Here is a 19,876-nt window from a genome sequence, read left to right on the forward strand (position 1 = left end):
TTCCTTAGTTAATTCCTTTTTAATCAATGATTTAAAAGATTAGTTTTTTTAAATCATGGTATTTTGACCATCAGACCCCCATTCATAAATCTCTGATGGGCAAATAACTGCCTGGAGCACACATAGGTTTTAGCCTACACTCACCAAAGAGACAACTGAGCAAGGTCAACTGTGAAGATGAGGTGGAAGGAGAGAGAAAAGAGAAGGACAGGTTATTGTTTTTAATGTCTATTCTTTTGTATATACAGTATAAATCTGTTCAGGCTACTCAGGGACAAATGGGGAGAATGTGTTTGAGGGCCATGAGCATTATTTCCACAGTGTATTTCTGCTCACCTTCTGGGTAAGTTTGGGTAAGTTTTTCTTAGGACAGTTTCTTCTTGTAAAGATGCTGTCTGCAACAGTCAAAAACTGCTTACTTTCCCTCTCACTCATCACCGGTGTCTTACCTTAATGCCTTTGATCATTCCCACCTACAGTAGTGTTACCATACTCCTATCTCCTATTAAGTGAGATTACATTGTATATTGTCACTTATTCCTAATATAAACTGTTTCACATAAAACCTCAAATGCAAGACATTGATAAGTTTGTCTGTTTCCCTTTGTATTGAGTACATACTATTTCTCATCAAACTGTGATTAAATTCAGTGTATATATACGTCTGCCTTATATTATATTATTATATCTGACACTCCTTACAAATTCCCGCTCCACTCTCGCCACCTCATAAATATTTTTCTAGATCCGGCCGTGGTAGGCACTATGTTACGTTTAGACACACCCTGAACTCCTGAATGTCATAATAAATCACACACACACACATTTCCTTAATGGAAGTCACACGTCGAGAAAAAAGGCCCATATATTATTTTATTAGTTTAAACCACAACACAAGGAGTAGTGCAGCCATGGCATCAGGGGCACAACACATGCTACATGTACAAAATAATTAAAAATCATACCATTTGCCAGTGGATGAATTTTGGTGAGAGGCCAGTTAGGTAAACATGTGAAATCATGTGTGTAAAGCTTTTAATCGTAACATGGAACCAGAGAACCAGAGACGTGTTGACTTTGACAGTCTGATCAGTCAGTCTGTGAATAAATAAACGAATAAGCAGTCGATGCAGACAAAATGAGCATTTGTAATGATGGCGTTTATGCTGATGTGTTAGATGTGTGCAGACTGCCGTTGATGGGAATAAAAAAGGGAGCCTTAAATGACACCTTCAGATGGACAATACATACCAGGGTAAATTTCCAACTGAGTTCCAACTTTTTAAAAAACCTCTTCCAAGTACACGTCTTGTTCAACCAGTGCAGTTCTATGGCGTGATATGAAGCCCTGTGTGTGAAGACCCATGTTCAGGGGTGGGAAACACTGCAGTAATTCTACCTCAGTACTGCCATTTGTTTTACTTTAGTAAGATTCACACTCATGTAGTATTGATATATTGAATACGTACGCTATAGCGCCTCAAAGAGCTTTAAAGAATTCATCAAAAATCTCCAATCAGTAGCAAATTATTATTTTTTTGTTTTAATGAAAACATCCCACCAAATTCACATCAATGTAAAATAAAATCGCCCACAACTATAGTCTTGGTCACAAAATCAGTACTGCCCATTTGTCACCACATCATACGCTTCCTAGTCTCAGCTTTGTAAAGTAAACAGAACACTTCTCTTGTCAGTTGTGTTTTGGTTGGCTAGCCACATGTTAAGAGTTTGTGCACTTAAGTGCAGCGTAAAGTTTTGTTGTTTTTGTTCCAGCTACATTCCCGTCTGCAGCAGCGAACAGCTACCTGCACTCGGCACTGTGACAACAAATGAGCCCTTCAGAGCAAGATGTCGGCCTCCCTTTTACACGCCATGGCTAAAGGCAGTCAATGGCCTCGCCCCGTCAAAGTTGGCAGTTCTTGGCCATGTTAAGCCATTAAAAGGAGCAGACCCTCTGACCATTGACAGATGACTGTCTCACCCGACTACAGCCCACCAAACAATTCAAGTTTAAACATTGCTACTTTTTTAATTTCACTCCAGCTGAGTATGATTTTCACTCATTACCCTTACTCTATTCGAAGCCTTCCCACCCTGGGCCATACTGCACACATAGCCTGCAGTGAAGACTTAATAATAAGGGAATGTTTCCCATGCACTGTATAATGGTGTGACTATTTCTTGCTGGGATTGCACACATATACCTAATTGTCTTGCTTTATGTCATCTCGGTTGTTATTTACCGCATTGCTTTATCAGCCGCATTCGCCTCTCCTGTTTCCCACCATGCATTCAATGCCGGGCAAATGGCTATAAACCACATAAGAAACCATTGTCTGGCAGGTGCCAAAAACCAAGACTGATGAATGGATCGCATTAAAATACATCCCTCGCATCATCAAAGGATTTGCATATCCTAGTACTGAAACAAGTCTGTCGCTTCTTTTTTTTGTTTTTTAATAAGGCTTTGTCTTCAGTATTTCTTTAGTATGAGACAATTCTTTTAAGGCAGACCTAATGGCATGCAAATAAACTACTTGTTCATATTCACCGACAGTACGAGCACGTTCGAATGTGAAAGTAAGATGGAAAAGAATACATTTCCTGTCCAGTCGAACAACATATAAATGGGTCACCTGAAACAGTTACCATTACCATAGGAACTGATTTGGCTGACGTTACACAGTATTATGATACACATAGCTAGCATCAGTAAAATTGAACAATAAATAGTAGCTTAATTCAACAGAGCACATCAATGATGCGCAAGCTTTAGTGGAATGAGACTGTATGGAAAGTACTTTTGCACACTGTTCACATTTTGGCAGTTTATTCGAACAACTTCAATATAATATATATATATATATTTATATTTATATGTATATATTTATATTTGTAGAACTCTATTTGTGCGTGGTATGTTCTGTATGTGTGTATGAGCTTGTAGTGTCTGTATGTAATGTGTGTGCGCTGTGTGTGAGGAAGTGTGTGCTTGTGTGCGTGCATGTGTAAAATCTGTTAGCAAAGAACATTCTCATGCACACGAGTGTTTCAAACACAGGAAGCGGATCCATTGAAAGGTAGTCCAAGCAATTTTTTTTTTCAGTGGAAATAGCTGCAAACTGAATGGAACATTAATCTTCTGTGCAGTCCCGTGGCGTTCCATCGGACGCCGCCCTCATTTTTGCAGGTCACACTGCAGCAGTAATACAATGGACGGGTCACCCTTTGCTGCCTCCTTGAACTCCTCCAATGTAATCTGGTCATCGTTGTTCTTATCCATCTTACTGAAGATTTTGTCAACTCGCTGCTCGGGCGTCAGGCCGTCCTCATTCATCTTCATCATGATCACAGTGCCCACCATCTTGTAAATGGCCTGTGGGGGGAAGTGGGGTTGAGAGTGGGTCAGTAATCAATCCCGACAGTTTCCCCCTTAACTTAAACACAGTTGAGAAGAAGTGTGATTCTTTAATTTAGGGCTAGAGTGATGTATCCAGAATGAATGAAAGCTCACACCCCACCAGTTTTTTAATCTTGACAACTGTATGCCTTAAGTCATCACACAATTTTCTCAAACTAGGATGAGATACAGTGGCATTTACAAGTTCTCAAAAATGACTCATCAAAAATCTATTGCAGATGTAAGATCTCGTAAGTTGCAAATATCCAAGCTTTATAAACGCTCAGACTCCTTAAAGTTTGCCCCAACAATCAGCAATCAAGGGTTCCTCTAAGCAGCTGCCTAGCACTCTAAATAATTAAAATAATTTATTAAATTATTTTAATTATTGATGGCCGCAAAGCAGGAGAAGGTTATAAGAAGATAGCAAAGTGTTTCCGGGTATTCCCTTCCTCATAATGAAATTATGAGATGACTGTTAGCAGGAACAATGGAGGTCAAGTTGAGATCTGTAAAACCAAGAAAAGCAGAGAACTCCTCTGCTTCTGAAATCTTTTGCTCGCTTTGCAATTTACAGTAAAATATTTTGGGAATGCATTTCAAATGGACTTAAACATTGCATAGCTAAAGTCCTCTGTACTGTCCTACTGTACTTCTATTTCAATTTCGGCATGTCACGCAGTATCACCATATGCCATATCACAATGCTCAATGCTAAATTAGGATTCATTTTACACTGATTATGATTAATAAACAATTATATAAGCTGCTCGAGTCACGCAGTGTTTGAGTTCTCCTCCATGTTAATTCCATGTTGCCGGCTAGACAGAGTGGATTACCTTGACTAATTTGAAACGTTTGATTTTTGGTAAAACAACCAAACCACTTCTTTCCAACTCTCCAAATACAACTCTCTTCAATGCCTTTTTTGAGGAGTCATATTAAGTATCATTATTATTTATTAACTGCCATGCCAGTTGATAATTTTATTTGACTTTAACAATGGGGGCAGATGGTAAAAACAAAGACGTCTCAATGCTACTATTCACAGCAACGTCTGTACGTACTTCAATGATTTCCAGCATCTCGACTCGTGTGATTTTGCCGTCTCCATCCAGGTCATACATGTTGAAGGCCCAGTTGAGTTTCTGTTCAAAGCTGCCCCGCGATGTGATGGACAGGGCGCAGATAAACTCCCTGAAGTCAATGGTGCCGTCCCCATTTTTGTCGAAGGTCCTGAAGGCATGCTGAGCAAACTTTGATGCATCACCATATGGGAAAAACTGTGGGAGAGAGGAAAAGACATAGTGAGTTCCAAGAGTGCCAAGACACTGACAACATTTGCTGCTTTTGATCCAAATTTCAGCACTTTAAATTTGACTAACAACCTCGTAGCAACTACGTTCAATTCTAAATAGAGATGACTGACGAAATATCCAGTGTGATCAAGTGTGGACAAGGGGAGAATTGGTTTTCATAGTCCATGTGCACTGCTCTGAGCGCTGTGAGTGAGTATGCCATTACTATGCCATCAGCTCCCAGTGCTGTTGGCGGTCTCGCTGCGCTGCAGGAGAGGGCTGCAATGCGGACCTGAGCTGCAAAAGACTGAGTACAGCAGTACAAGAAGCATGGCGCATCATTCCTCTTCATAGGGGGAGTTCGGAGATGATCACTTGAAGCACAAAAATGAAGATGCAGATTCAGATGCATCAAATTTACGGTGTAAGATTATAATATAAGTAATATATAAGTTTTATATATAAAAGAAGTAATAATTGAACACAAGGTGTATTTGACTCTTAGGAAAAAATTAATTTTATTGCAATTTGGTTTTATTTGACATGAATGCACCGAGAATGGGAATGATATGGGAATTTTGGGGCAATGCTGATTCCTGATATTTTTCATGTACATACAGTCCTATGGAAATGTTGGGAACCCCTGAATAAATTGTGTTGCTGATTCTGAAGTGTACATTATTCTCAATCTTCTACAGACACACATGTCTAAACTTCATAAGCCACAATTACTGTTTAGTAGTTATTTTAGTTTTTATTCTATATAGCAAAAAAAATCAATGTGACACATACAGACCTAAGGACACATTACACTCTTTGTTTTGGCATTTTATAATCAACATGGGCTTAAAGTGCAGACTCTTAGCTTTAATTTAAGGGTATTCACATTCTAGGAATTACAGCTCTTTAATATGTAGCTGCCTCTAAGCTTTAAGGGACCAAAGGTTCTCTCAAAAGCAATTTCATGAGCTATTTTCACGTTAATTCATCATCAATTAAGCAGGTAAAAGGTTGATTCCAGGTGTGGAATTTGCATTTGGAAGGAGCGCTGACTGAAACAGACCATCATTAGGATGAATAAAAGGAGAAATTAATCAGAGACAGCGGAAATGTTAGGAGTGGCCAAATCAAGTTTGGTACATTCTGGGGTGAGTTCGGGAACTCAAAAAGGACTTCCACGGAAGACAACAATGGTGGATGATCGCAAAATCCTTCCCATGGTGAAGAAAAAAATCCTTCACAACATCTACCCAACTTAAGAACAGTCTCCAGGAAGTAGCTGTATCAGTATCTAAGTCTACTATAAAGAGAAGACTTCAGGAGAGCAAATACAGAGGGTTCACCACAAGGTGCAAACCATTAATCAGCCTTAAAAAAAGAAAGGCCAGATTAGACATTCACATTTACATTTACATTTACGGCATTTAGCAGACGCTCTTATCCAGGGCGACTTACAAAGTGCTTTACTATTTACCCAAGAAAAGCCTTAGCTAGTTAGAATAGACCAATAATTCAAAGGATACCTCTAAGCTTAGACATTACTAAACACAAGACAATAAAGTGACCATAGTACTCTAATCGTCCAAGTACTCTCGGAAGAGGAGGGTCTTCAGTCTGCATTTGAAGACAGCGAGCGACTCGGACACCCAGGGGAAGCTCATTCTACCACTTTGGTGCCAGGACAGAAAAAAGCCTGGACGCTTGTCTTCCGCAGATTTTGAGGGATGGCGGGTCGAGCCGAGCCGTACTTGAAGCTCGAAGGGCTCTAGGTGCGGATAGGCTTTTGACCATATACACTTTGTACCATAGCCTTTGCCAAAAACATCTAAAGAAGCCAGTCCAGATCTGGAGCAGCATTCTTAGGACAGATGAAACTAAGATCAACCTGTACCAGAATGATGGGAAGAGCAAAGTATGGAGAAGGTTTGGAGCGGCTCATGATCCAAAGCACATCACATCCTCTGTAAAACATGGTGGAGGCAGTGTGATGGCATGGGCATGCTTAGCTTCCAATGGCACTGGGTCACTAGTGTTTATTGACAGTGTGACAGAAGGCAGAAGCAGCCGGAAGAATTCTGAAGTGTACAGGGATATAATTTCTGCTCAGATTCAACCAAATGCAGCAAGGTTGATTTGACATTGCTTCACAGTACAGCTGGACACTGACCCAAAACATACTGTAAAGGCAACCCAGGAGTCTTTATGGCAAAAAAGTGGAATATTCTGCAATCACCGGTCAATCACCATCAATCTCAACCCGATTAAGCATGCATTTCACTTGCTTAAGACACAACTTAAGGAAATAAAGAAAGACCCACAAACAAGCAACAACTGAAGACAATAAAGGCCTGTCAAAGCATTACTAAATTAGGCTCAATTTTAGGACTGCTATTATTTACATTATACATGTTACCACTGGGCTCAGTTGTAAGCAGACATGGTGTTAAATTCCATTTTTATGTAGATTACACAGAGCTCTATATATCAGCCAAACCTGACAATAAATTTAGATTACAGAAAATGGAGGATTGTGTAAAGGATATAAAACTCTGGATGTCACATAACTTCCTTCTCCTCAACAGTGACAAAATCAAGGTTCTTCTTTTAGGTCCAAAAGACACTAGAAATAAACTATCCGACTTAATGTTAGACTATCATTTGAGTAACATATAGCCAATATTACTAGGACAGCCTTTATGCAGCTTAGGAACGTTGCCAGACTAAGAAACTCCTTATCTCTTGTCTCAATCCTTAAATCTAAGCTAAAAACTCATATGTTTAGTTTAGCTTTTGGTAATTAATGTTTCCCCTTAGATAAAGGTTGTAGGTCCAGGGGTTCGCAGACCCAGGGAATTGTAGTACACTGAGATGCTGGAGCTGTCGTCTCGCTGCTTACACACGATCACTCAGGTTTGTTGACGGTGGAGCAGATAGATGCTGGCATTTCAGGGTGCTCCCGTGTCTGTGTTACCTTCTGGCTCTCTCCTTTTAATTAGGCTGTTATAGTCAGACCTGCCGGAGTCGTCTGACACATTCTGATACTGCTCAACATTCTCTGCCCTCCATAAAATTCCTCTCAGAACTAACTTTCTCTTTTTACCTTCTCAGAGTAAATGGCCACCCAGCCCGACCTGCTGGAAGATTGCCCGCTGAGGTCCCCTCTACCTGCGTCAAACCAGCTGCCACCTACCGGTCCAACCAGCAGGCCCCCCATCCACCACCACCCATAGCAGACCAGCGGCTCACCCGCCTACCACTGCTACCTGTTTAAAGACCATGTTAAAACCTAAATGCTCGTAACTATCTGCCACTATTAATATCACCACTATTAACTATCTGTTGTATCTGGTTTGGTAATTTTTATCAATAATGTTTAAATAGTTCTGACCAGAGGAGAATGGGTCCCCCTTGTGAGTCTTGGTTCCTCCCAAGGTTTCTTCCTCCAGCTCTGAGGGAGTTTTTCCTTGCCACTGTTGCTGTTGGCTTGCTCACTGGGGGTCTTTGATCCTTCATGTCTTACATTATTTCTTCTTTCTTCTTTGTCCCTGTCTTTTATGAATTACTAATTATGTAAAGCTGCTTTGTGATGACAAAATTTGTAAAAAGCGCTATACATCACTTAACTACACACAGATGTTCATGTTCAGGGAATACTATGTGCAATATCCCCCCCCCCCCCCCATGTGCAATTAAGAGTCTTTTGCTGTAAATAATATTGTTATTGCTCTTTTCTTATTTATATTGTGTATATAGCGTAAATTATTTATCCAAATTTTTGTAACTGAGTGTCTTGCTATCCCTTTCTGCTGTTACACTGGGAATTTCCCCACTGCGGGACTAATAAAGGACTATCTTATCTTATCTTATCTTACAAATAAATCTGACTTGACTTGACTTGACATTACGGGTTTGGTGATGTCCATAGGTTCCAGACTTCAGGCAGTCATTGCCTGCAAAGGATTCTCAACAATGTATTAAAAATGCATTTTATTTATGCAAAAGTGAATCTGTTCAATTACTTTTGAGTCCTTGAAATTAGAAAAAAAAATGAATAAGATAAGGTTTGTTTAACCCCTTGAATTAAACCTGAAAGAGAGCTTCAATCTTGTTTCATTTCAAATCCAATGTGATGGCATGCAGAGCCCAAATCATGAAGATCACTGACCAAACATTTTTGGGCCTATTTCTGTATGTTCATTTTAAAAATCAACAAATGTGTCATTTGACCAGGGGTGTCGAAACGTTTTCATAGGACAGTATCTGCCAGTGCTGATTCCGATACACACACTTGAGTCTCCCAATATTGGAGTAGTTAAAGTAAAATCCCAGTGGAAATGATAAGTTTATTTGGAGAATTATTTTGAGGTATGTTCTAAATGCACTACAGCACCAAAAAGGTTCAATACCTAGTAGAATGGTTTTATTGAATATATATTGATTTTGGTGTTGAATGACTGGAAACCTAAGGACACGCTCAATGTTTATCCCAAGTTGGCGCCCATGCAGAGACTACTTATGCATCTCCCCTTAGCATGCCCTAGACAGCACTAATTTTCGATCCAATGAGCAACTGAAGAAGGTAGTTAGCTTGTGTGCAGGTGATGCTGATGCTTAAAGCCCCTCCTGACTTCATGCACAAAATGATCCAATTTACTGTGGGGAGGAACAGCAAACAACCTCACACACCTCTGCTACTGAGGCTTAACTGGATATAAGGATGTTACCATCAGAGCGCTCACCTGTATTCATAAGGAATTATGAATTAGGTAACATGATATGGGATCTGACCCAATCAGTGCTACACTAGTGGTGCTTTTAGCTCCAACAACAGATCCCAGATCAGCAGGATCAGCTCTTTTAGCTTAAAGCAAGAGTCGTGCAACTGTGTTGCAAATTTTAATGAATACGTGGAGTCATCAGGGTGTAATCAGAGAATCCTGTAATCATCTAATTAGAAATTGCGAACGCTTAGAAGCAGATGCCACGTTCAAAGGGTGAGCAATGAAATTGCTGTATTTGCCTTACAAAAGTGTGTCAGTGAATAAAGAGAGCTCATTAAGGGAGGATGGTGGGGAGAATGTTGTTTGTGTTTGTGTGTCAAAAGAAATAAAACAAATGTATTTTATTAAATTGGATAACTATTATTATCCAATTAACACCCAGTTGTGGTTGACTTTGAAATCATTAAGTGATTTTTTGGGCCTCTAAGAATCAGAATGCACACTGTTATTATCCTAAATGTTGAGTACGGAAGTGGAATCCTCCATGAATGTTGGTGAGGCATGTCTTCTTGAGGCTGGAAGGCTGTTGATTATGTGTCAGTATTCCCACTCACATCGGCTAGCATATGCAGAGGTCAAATTGCTGCAGAAACACTTGTGGGAGTTAGGAGATTTCCCCAAATGCTCTGCAGAAACATGTTTCATTAGACATGACCTTCCACTTGCCTTCCTCTTTTGGATGACAAGAGGTCCCACATCGTGGCAGCTTGTAAAGACAACACAAATCCCATAGCAAATGGTCAAATGCAGCTGTTTTAGATTAAAGAATCATAGGCAGTTTAAATTAAAGTACAGCCTGTCTGTCCGACTTCACTTGATTATCGCTTGAAAAAAAAATTATCTACTTTTGTAGAACACATTTGTAAACGTCCTGTCTTGATTGCTGATGACAGATGCTGTAGCATGTTAAGGGACCAAGCAGCAAAGACACACCAACACATGGGTTTGTCCCAAACCGTTCTTTACATGCTACAAAAGGATGGATCATTATTTTTCTATACTATTACTATTATTATCTATACTACTAGTGTAAAAATATATGCGTTAAGATCTTACCTACATTGACCAGCTCTGATCATTATCGACAGTTACTCTGATCGGGAGGTAAAAACTACTGTGTACTGTGTAAAGATAACAACAAAGAATACAAGAGTCACACACCGTCAAACCCTAACATACTCCTGCAGGCACAATGTGACTAGACGCCCTATCCCAGTCAAAACAGACAGCTTCATAAACAGCAACGCGGCGAGAAGCCAAACTCGGCCTGTGAGGATTTAACCCTGAGAGTTCACACACTGTCAGAGTCCTCAGAAAAGGTGTTAACACCCCCTCTCTTTAAGGTAGTAGCGTCCCTTCGTCCCTGCCCCGCCTCCAAGCACTGATGACTGCCTTTGGTGGAAGAAGCAGTGCGTCAGAAGGCACCGTGATGTGCCCTGCGCAAATGCAAAGTGACTCTCTCATGTGGCTGGCCCTTCTGCTCCATCTGGCCTTCCTTTACATATGGTGGGGGAGAGGAAACAAAAAAACAAAACAAAAATAAAAAACCCAACAACTAAAAGCGCAAGTCGTGGAGAAACTGAGCTGCCATTGCTGCTGCAGCAACACCCCCTCTCTACTCGTGCAAATCTGGCAGGTTACGAAACATTTTGTTATGTAAAACACAGGGGTAAGCAGAGCAAAAAAAAAAAAAAAAAAAGGAAAACTGGGCCAAGGTTGAGCGACAGTAAAAATTCTCCATTTTCATGCCACAACAATATGTTCAGTTTCACGTTCTTTCAGACGAGAGCATGCATAGCGGTAGAAACACAGAGCACATCAGGGGACTCGGCATCACATGGAAGCACAACCTGATCGAGCGAGGGATCAGTGCTGCTGGGCAAGGCACGTAAATCTGATCAGTGCAGTGAGCTGTCAAACTGTGAGGTGATTCGAATCTCCACGTGGGCTTGCTTGTGCAGAATGCTTATAAACATAGTATGGCTCATCGTCTCCTGATGATTCAGACTGATTAAACTGGCCAGGAAAACTGGCTTGGTGGTGGGGAGCAGGTTGTTGGCAAAAGCATTTGGAGGTCTGGTCCCTGTTAATAATGTGATTTCTTAGTGCTACTGGTGCATTTATTTGATATGTAAATCAATCTGACAAAACTGGATATTTGGGTTTATATTTTGGGTAGGGATGCACTGATCCGACTTTTTCTGTTCCGATACGATACATAAACTGAACTGTAATTTATTTGTCACTAAAATAAATAATTATGCTGGGCTTTAGCACACTGTTTGGCCTCAGGACCTTTCTTCTCGGTTCTCCTTATATGGAAGACCAGCTGTGGGAGTGACGCTATTACCCCCCTCCCCTTCGCTCTCGGCTGTCCTCTATTACAGGTGCAATTCAGTTTTCATCTTTCTCTGTTGCTGAAAAATGACAGAAACAGCAAATCTGAGGCTTTTATGGGGATTTAAATCTAGAATTGACTGATATTTAAAGATAAAACATGTAATCTGTTGATTTTGGAAACATCTGGGACTGAAAACTTTGTTCTGCCATGTCTGCCAGTGTGTGTGAGGGATCCCCCCGCTCCCCCTTCCTCCCCACGCTGCTTTTGAGTAAACAGAACAGGCTGCTGGAGGCAAAGTGTGTAAATTGTAGCTGTTAGTTGATGACAGATCGAGGATACAGCACTGGTTAGACAGGGTAAGTCGTGTGTTTGCTATGATATGTGTATGACATCTGTAAGTTACTCTGATGGATGTGGTAATTGGATTCAGAGAATGAATCGGTCCCATTAATCAACCTAATTATCTGTTACACTAATTTTGTTAGTATCAGGACCGATTTCTGATCCTAGTTTTAGGAGTTTTTTTTGTTTGTTTTTCTGCATCCCTAATTTTGGGTGGAACAAACACCATTTTGAAAAAATAAAGCCTGCATTATGAATTCACACATGGTTATTCACACATGAATAATATTTTATCATTACTCTGACCAAAGAAATCAATAGCATTGGTCGCATCCCAATTGGCCTCTCACAATGCATCCACCAATAAAAGAAGCCTCAGGCATCTTTAATCTAGAACTACAGAAAACATGTTAATGCACAGAAAGCTCCAGTTCCACATGCCGGTGTAGGCAGATCTAAAGTTCAGTGAGTAAAAGGCCTACTAACAAGAAGTTTGGCCTGGTCTAAAACTCAAAGTTCAACATGCTGAAAAACTTTAAAATCTTAACTGAGTTGTCACCCCCTGTTCGCTTCTTTTGAAGCAATGCAGATTGATCTGATAAATTAAAACACAAACCTTTCCCCTACTGCCTATCTATATGCTCCTCCGTCTAACTGGTAACATGCAAATATGCAGTTTATGTGCCAGGTTTATGGATGTCCTATAGAAAGGGCATTTAATGACCTGCAAAAAATGTCACAAAATCCTGCACAGCTGGAATATTAAACTGAGGTAGAGGAGGGGGGTGGGGGTTCTGCAGGATCAACCAAAACCCCACCACAGACACGCTACCCTGTAAGTGGGCCATCATAACACTGTACATTGAGAGCCACAAGCTGCCACTGTTCCCAATCCACAGGCTCAGTCTATGTTGCCCCCCTTTCTCTCATTTTACAATGCCACAGCCTTGAAGCATGATGGAAACTGTACTGTTATGATCTTGGATGTTGAGTACAGGTGTGCGTAATGCTTTTTTAATTTATCTAGTGTTGGCAGATATTAGAAATATGGAGTGAAATGCTAACATGATGAAGATCCAGTAAGTAAATGTAAGAATACATCACAATGCCCTGTGCCTCTTTTTGCACTATAAGCATTTGAAATAGCTCCAGCAATATGTATAATTATTTTGATCATATTACACAGCTCTCTCAGAGGTCAAACATAAGCACTAATAATCAGTAATTGCATAGAAGATACACTGAAAATGATCATCAATGTAGCTTCTTTAAATAAAAATACTTTCTGGGCAACCTATTCAAGCTCTGTTTCACCACACCCAGCACTGCAGTATATTGACTATCACGAAGTACAGAAATGTGACTAAGCAACTGAATTATACTTCACTGGTACTTACTAACTTCAACTGCAGAGGGCAAAAAGGAAGGCACTTCAGTCCAAGCAGATGAATCACGCATAAAGAATACATGACGTTTTATGCAACCTTTCCTACTTCCCTTACACCCACGCTTATTTTAAGGCGGATTTTAAGGCGGAATATGTTGCGTAAACCATATTCGTGTGTAATTCGAATGCGTTTTACCTATGTTACAATGGCTTCCTGTGCATTCCAGTGTATTTGGATGACTAGGATTTTTCTACACACTGTCTACAACACACAGCTAAGACAAGCAAATGTGGACTTAAACCGCTATTCGGCTTTCTGTCTTAGAGAGAGGGAAAAAAGTGAGGTTAAAAACAGTCTCTGCCCATAAGAATAGATGCAGAATGGTGTAGCTGGGATAGGACGAGACTGGCTTTTGCAGGGCCTTAGAGAAGGGTTATGTAAACCTCCTGCGACACGCTGTGTTGGGGTCTGGACCGCCTCGAGGTTTTGAGGAGGGTTACAAAACAAGTACATGCTCGCTGAGTTCAACTCAGCCACTCAGCACTGGCTAATTGGCCTTGGAATGCCTGCAAAAGCATCATTTCACAATTAATGAGCCTTACTGGGCTGTAATGTATGAACTGTCTACAGTGTTGGGGTTGTTTGTAATTTAAATGATATGAAATTATGAATTGTGCTTAATTTGAGCACAGCACACACTAACATGGTGAAACAAGTGTATTCTGATGTTTGATAGAATTTAAGTTATAATAGAATTGTAAATGAAAGCTGGAGGAATCGAACATGATTCAATTTCAGCCATTAGACTGACCAGTAGAGGGAGCACTTGGCAGAGAAGTAACCATGTTCTTCACACTGACTCAGCCTTTACTCCCACCATGGGGAATCTCTGACCGCTTACTGTGAGGCAGTCCGCATAGAAAGACTTTCTTTTGTGCTCTTCTGACAGCACTTCAGTCTCAAGTTTGATCTAGACTATTTCACTTTGCATACAAACGTCCTCAGAGGGGGCTGGACATCTCTGCCTCACTTACTTCATGTTCAGATAACCTTATTCATTAGACTATGAAATGTAAAATACTGGGATCAGCGCTGTCCTTCTGAGATATCCAATAAAAATATCCAATATCTCTTTTTCACATAATAAATTCCATCAAGAGGTCTGGAGCTTAGAATGCCCTAGACATATCTAGTCAGCAAGTCATTTTTTAAAGGCACCTATTATTGTAAGAAACCCCGGGCTCATTTCATTACGTCTCTGCACTGTTCCACTTCACGCCATCATAAGACTGCCATGAGTTTAAATCTACCATGCCTTTGCCTCTGATTTTCATACATTGTTCCTCCAGGAGATTGGACGTATTCAAGTAAAACCAAGTAGGAATATGCATGTAATGACTGTACAAATTAAATTTCACTACTGAGAAGCAATGACATTCACCACTTTGTTTTGAAACATTGCTACACAACATTTCCAGCTTTGAAAAGAACAAATATGGAAGCAAAAAGTATGGTCCTTGAGATTCCACAAACAGTCCACCTAATACACTTGAACCACTTGCCGGTACTCAAGGTTTGAAACTAGAGGTGGGTGGTTTAAATCTAATAAAAAATAGCACAATACTTTTTGTTAAATGTAACTAATATCTAATATCTGATATGCTGCAATATAAATTATCAGAGTACAAATGCAGTCAATGCAGATTACAGCTGCATTATATGGCCAAAATGTTATCACAATACATCCATATCATTCAATTTCAATAATTCTTTGATTTACTATGTGTAAGCTCAACAGAAGACTTAATCTAGATTAAATTAACTAATTCAATTATTCCTCTCAGATAAAATAAGTACAAATAAGACAAAAAGAAACTTTTTGTCTACCTTTGAAGACATTTGGATCTACCATTTGACTTTCTGCACTGAACATTCATCAAATGACTTTACAATTGTCTTAGAATTGTCCTCCGACAGAGATATAAATATACAAGAAAAAATAAGCAGAATAAAGTCGCAAGAGAGGACATGGCCACTGGTTTGTGCTAGTCTGAATGAGCTCTAGATTTCTTTCCCATATAATAACCATTTACCTACTATAATGAGTCTTCACTGCTAATAAAGTCTTAAGGAACAGAGAAGTATATTCATTTCATAAAAAAAACTCAATGTTTGATTTGAGGAATTATTCTTATTATTTCAGTGCCCAGACCTGATACCATTTTCTCCTTGAGAATCTCCATGATCAGAGTTCAGTTCCTTATAAGGTTTATTTCAGAATTGCTTACACTATAGTGCCCTGCAGCATTGCCAGTGCATCATGAGCTAATGGCCCAATGCATTTTAATAGACTGAAAAAACAAAAGGACCAGCAAAGGACTGTGTTAATGTGGTGCATTAAGACAATTAACCCCATGAGCAGTGCTCTCGCTCACTCTCTCTCAGTCTCTGCAGCAGAGCATGCATTGATACGTATGTGCATCCCTCTTTCCTGATTGCTCTAAATGCCTGTAGGGGTAATTGAGCCTGGCTGCCATGCTCCTCCCTCTCCCAAATAGCATTATGTAAACTTCTGCCCTTACACCCACCTCCAAACTGGCTAGTGCTAAACAGTGATCTCCAACCCTACGTTTGGAAAGATACCTTTTTGCAGGTTTCAACTCCAACCTAAATCTAACACACCCCATTTAGCCAATCAAGGACTTCATAAGGCAGTAATTTGTCAGATCAGATGCAGTGGATTAGGGTTGGGTCCAAAGTCTAAGGGAAGGCTGCTCTCCAAGAGTAGGGTTGGAGAACATTGGGTTGGAAGATGTGCATTCTTGATTATGTCTCGGAAAGAATTGACTCGAAAGGCTATCACGGCTAGCAATTAATGAATGCTGGTCTTTTCTGCCACAAGATGTGTGTCTTTTTGGTAAAACTGCACCTTTAACACATTTGTATTGGTCACTAAAATAAAATCCAATAACCAATGAAAGATAAGCTACTGAAATATGAGAAACAATATGAGAAACTATTCTTCTAGCTGACAAAGAGCCTTGGAGCCATTGTTGTCTCTTCAGCGTCTGTGAACTACTCGATATATTAATGTGCTGAGATTCCATTCCAAGTTTGTCATGATACTGGGCTAACATTTACAGCAGAAGAGTTTTCGAGAGACACTGTAAGTAATCCAAAACACTTGCAAATATGTCCTTGGTCCTTTACAAAGTCTGGATCATGAAGAAAAATCATTAAAATGCAGCCTGAAACATAAAGCTCTTTTATAAACTATTATGGCTGGTGAAGTGCAACGGCGTAAAGCACAAAGCAGCCATTAGTGGTGCCGGATCCCTATCACATGTCCAGTAAATCGAAAGCCGTCCTCTGAGTGAGGTCCTGCAGGCAGAGGGTGGGCCAGGCTGGTGGGAGACCTTGGGGTGACATTGAACAGACAGGCACCAGGGCTGCTGTTCTAACCACAGGCTAATCAGAGCAGCCATCCGTAGCTTTTTTTTCCACCCAGGCTTTTCTGCGTCAGCTCGTCACGTGGGCTTGGCCAGGGTCACGCTCTCAACATACGCTTGCCGACCTTCCCATCATGCACTATGAAACGTTGTTCTTCTTAGCTGAGGGGCCGGACATTGATTGCTTCACAGAGTGTCGTTTTTCAAGGATTAGAGCATCCTTACCCCCAATGAGCTTGGCAACAAGAGTGCTTGTCGTTGTGCAATTATTAGAGGTGTAACGACTCACAAAATTCACAGCTAGGTTAAATGCGATACATTGGTGTCTTGTTTTATTGTACATTTAAAAATTTAGAAACATTATTTTTCAACACAGCAATGGAGTGCCTTATTATTAATATGTCAAGGAGTGTCTCCATTTTTCTATAGCGTTTCCGTTTTGTTTTTTTATAGTAGGAATTTCTTACTTTTGTAATTTGCGGCCCATCTTTATGAGTATTCAAGTGCCTAAAACATTCAAGTGAGGGAAAAAAACATGCATCTGGATGTGGGCGATTCTGAATCAATTAATGTCAATTAATGTCAATTAATATCAAAAAGGAATTCTCTAAATGTTAATTGATACCTTAATGTTGACGGGACACAGGAGGCAGAACTTGGAATTGTTCGGCTGTATTGCATCTGGACAGTCTGTGGTGTGCACATAACAAAGACACAAGATGGATGAGCCAGAAATTTGACCTGCATCCACTGTAATAAAAGCTAGCTTTTGGAAGCGCTTTGGCTTCTATGAAGTTGAAGGAAAAATGTACTTGGACAAAAGCCAACACTATGCAAGTTGTGTCAAACTATTATGGAAACAGAACATAAGAAAAAATATTGCAAGTTTCCACTGAACGCGGGCACAAATCCTTGCCAAACAAAGTTGTGATAAGAGTTTGTAATTTGTTTCATCCTATCCGAGTTGAGTGGAAGCATTTGACAAACTCTGTAGTAGCTTTTATTGCCAAGGATTTGCATCCATATTCGGTTGTAGAGAACCAGGGCTTTTGCGCTGTGTCGTGCCATTTGGAGCCGAGATACAGCAGTGTCCCGTCTCAAAGATATTTTACTGACATCGCAATCCCCACACTCTACAACCAGACCAAAACTGAAGTCACTGAATCACAGGTAGGATACCTGTATCTATTTTCCATACATTAGAAACAACTGTTCCATATAGAGACCTTTTCTAATAAATATATTTCTATATATGTATATGTAGTTTAGGCTACAATATGTGTGGCTTACATGGGGCAGCCCTACTTAACAGAGTATTGGAATTTGATCGGCCTTAAAGTAGTTGATACCTACCCATGTAATATATCTTAATCTGATCAGATTGGAACATCTCTAATTAATTTGAAGCATTTCAGTTGTAGGATATGGCCCACTTTTATTATCATAATCCCCTGAGGTATCACACAGTGATGTGATATCAGTAACAAGGGACACTTCACAAAACCAGAAAATCATAAATCCTCAAATGAGGGTTGGGTTGGAGTGTCCAGAGGTCATTTTGAAAGCACTTCTACAAAATCACATCTTTTGATCGCCATACACGCACACAGCACCGAAAAATAACAGGGAAACAAAATCTCTACAAAAGCTCTTCATACAAGGGCCTATCACTCGATAAAGGTCAGCCCATAAACACCATAGACAGAGGAGTTAGCCTAGATGGCCTTCTATTGATTCAGGAGGAGAAATTTATTTTCCTTTTGCAGGGGACAACCTTGTGTGACATTGAAGTCATCCAGATCCACAAATGCAGAGACATATCATATAACTAAATGGGTGCTGCAATTAACCCAGATCATTCCAGCCATTAAAAATTCCATTTGGCCATAGAGAAGAGGCCTTTGTCTGCCTAGGGCTGAGCAGCACGTACACCAATAAGGCATGCAGGTCAATTCCTCCTGCATCATGACCTGCTGATTCATTTGATCCCTCGGGATGAATTCATTTTAATGATAAAAGTCCACCCAAACAACAAAAGCAACCCATACAAGGTCTGCAACAACTGACGCACAGAAAACACACTGCATCTACGGCAGGATCTAAGCAAATTAGTTCCAACCTCCCAATGATAACAATATTCTGAACAAATCTGTGTAGGTATCAGTCCACCTGCCTGTAACATAGCAATGACCAGGAAGCCTCTGAAAGCAATGAGCAAGTTTCAAATAACAGGTACGGTGCCTGTTTAAAAGAAGGAAGTAATACCTCATCCTAAAAAAAAACAATGCAAATGAAACGAAACAAAAACACTCCATTACAAATATCGAAGAGTGTCTCCACCAGCTGCAGAGCACCAATTTCTGTTCCACCTCAACAAGCATGGTTAAGCTCAGCAAACACGGATGAGGAGGAACCGAACCATGAGGTGGAAGGCAGACAGCTGTATGACCCTCAGTGTTAAAACACAGCAACAGTACAGCTATTTTTTTCTAGTTCCTTAAGCAGAGTAGCAGTGATGCGACAGTCGGCATACCAGCAAAATCATTTTGAAGCCATTACTTTAGGGTAGAATTACTTAATAATATTACTTTAAATAATGCACATAATTACGCATGAGAGGAAAGCTTACCATAAGTGTTACATAATTAAAAAATATGTCACTCACAAACTAGAAACCAGAGTTAGGCCAGTCACAATAATTATGCTACCAACTTATCATCCGATATATGGACATGACTTCAATCGATTTTGATGGCCTTGATATTGCCCATTTTGTATACTTGCATGTATATTAGCCAGTTGCTCTGTTCTGTTCTCTCGTCTGCTTTTTTTGAAGGCGAGGACCGCCAAACCCAGACTCGTCCATCGGATTGC

General features: G+C 40.2%; 1 protein-coding gene across 1 annotated transcript in view; it reads right to left on the reverse strand.

Annotated features, from left to right (window-relative positions):
* Positions 1-852: 852 nt before the first annotated feature.
* Positions 853-19,876, reverse strand: part of vsnl1a (visinin-like 1a) — a 33,561-nt gene continuing 14,537 nt past the window's right edge. The window contains exons 3-4 of the mRNA XM_072681103.1: positions 4,471-4,686; positions 853-3,379 (exon numbers count right to left, since the gene is read on the reverse strand). Coding sequence (XP_072537204.1) covers positions 3,182-3,379; positions 4,471-4,686 — 414 coding nt within the window. The 3' untranslated portion in view covers positions 853-3,181. The remainder of the gene's footprint in view (positions 3,380-4,470; positions 4,687-19,876) is intronic.

This window comes from Salminus brasiliensis, chromosome 1, assembly GCF_030463535.1.
Source record: "Salminus brasiliensis chromosome 1, fSalBra1.hap2, whole genome shotgun sequence".
In the NCBI taxonomy this organism is placed as follows: Eukaryota; Metazoa; Chordata; class Actinopteri; order Characiformes; family Bryconidae; genus Salminus; species Salminus brasiliensis.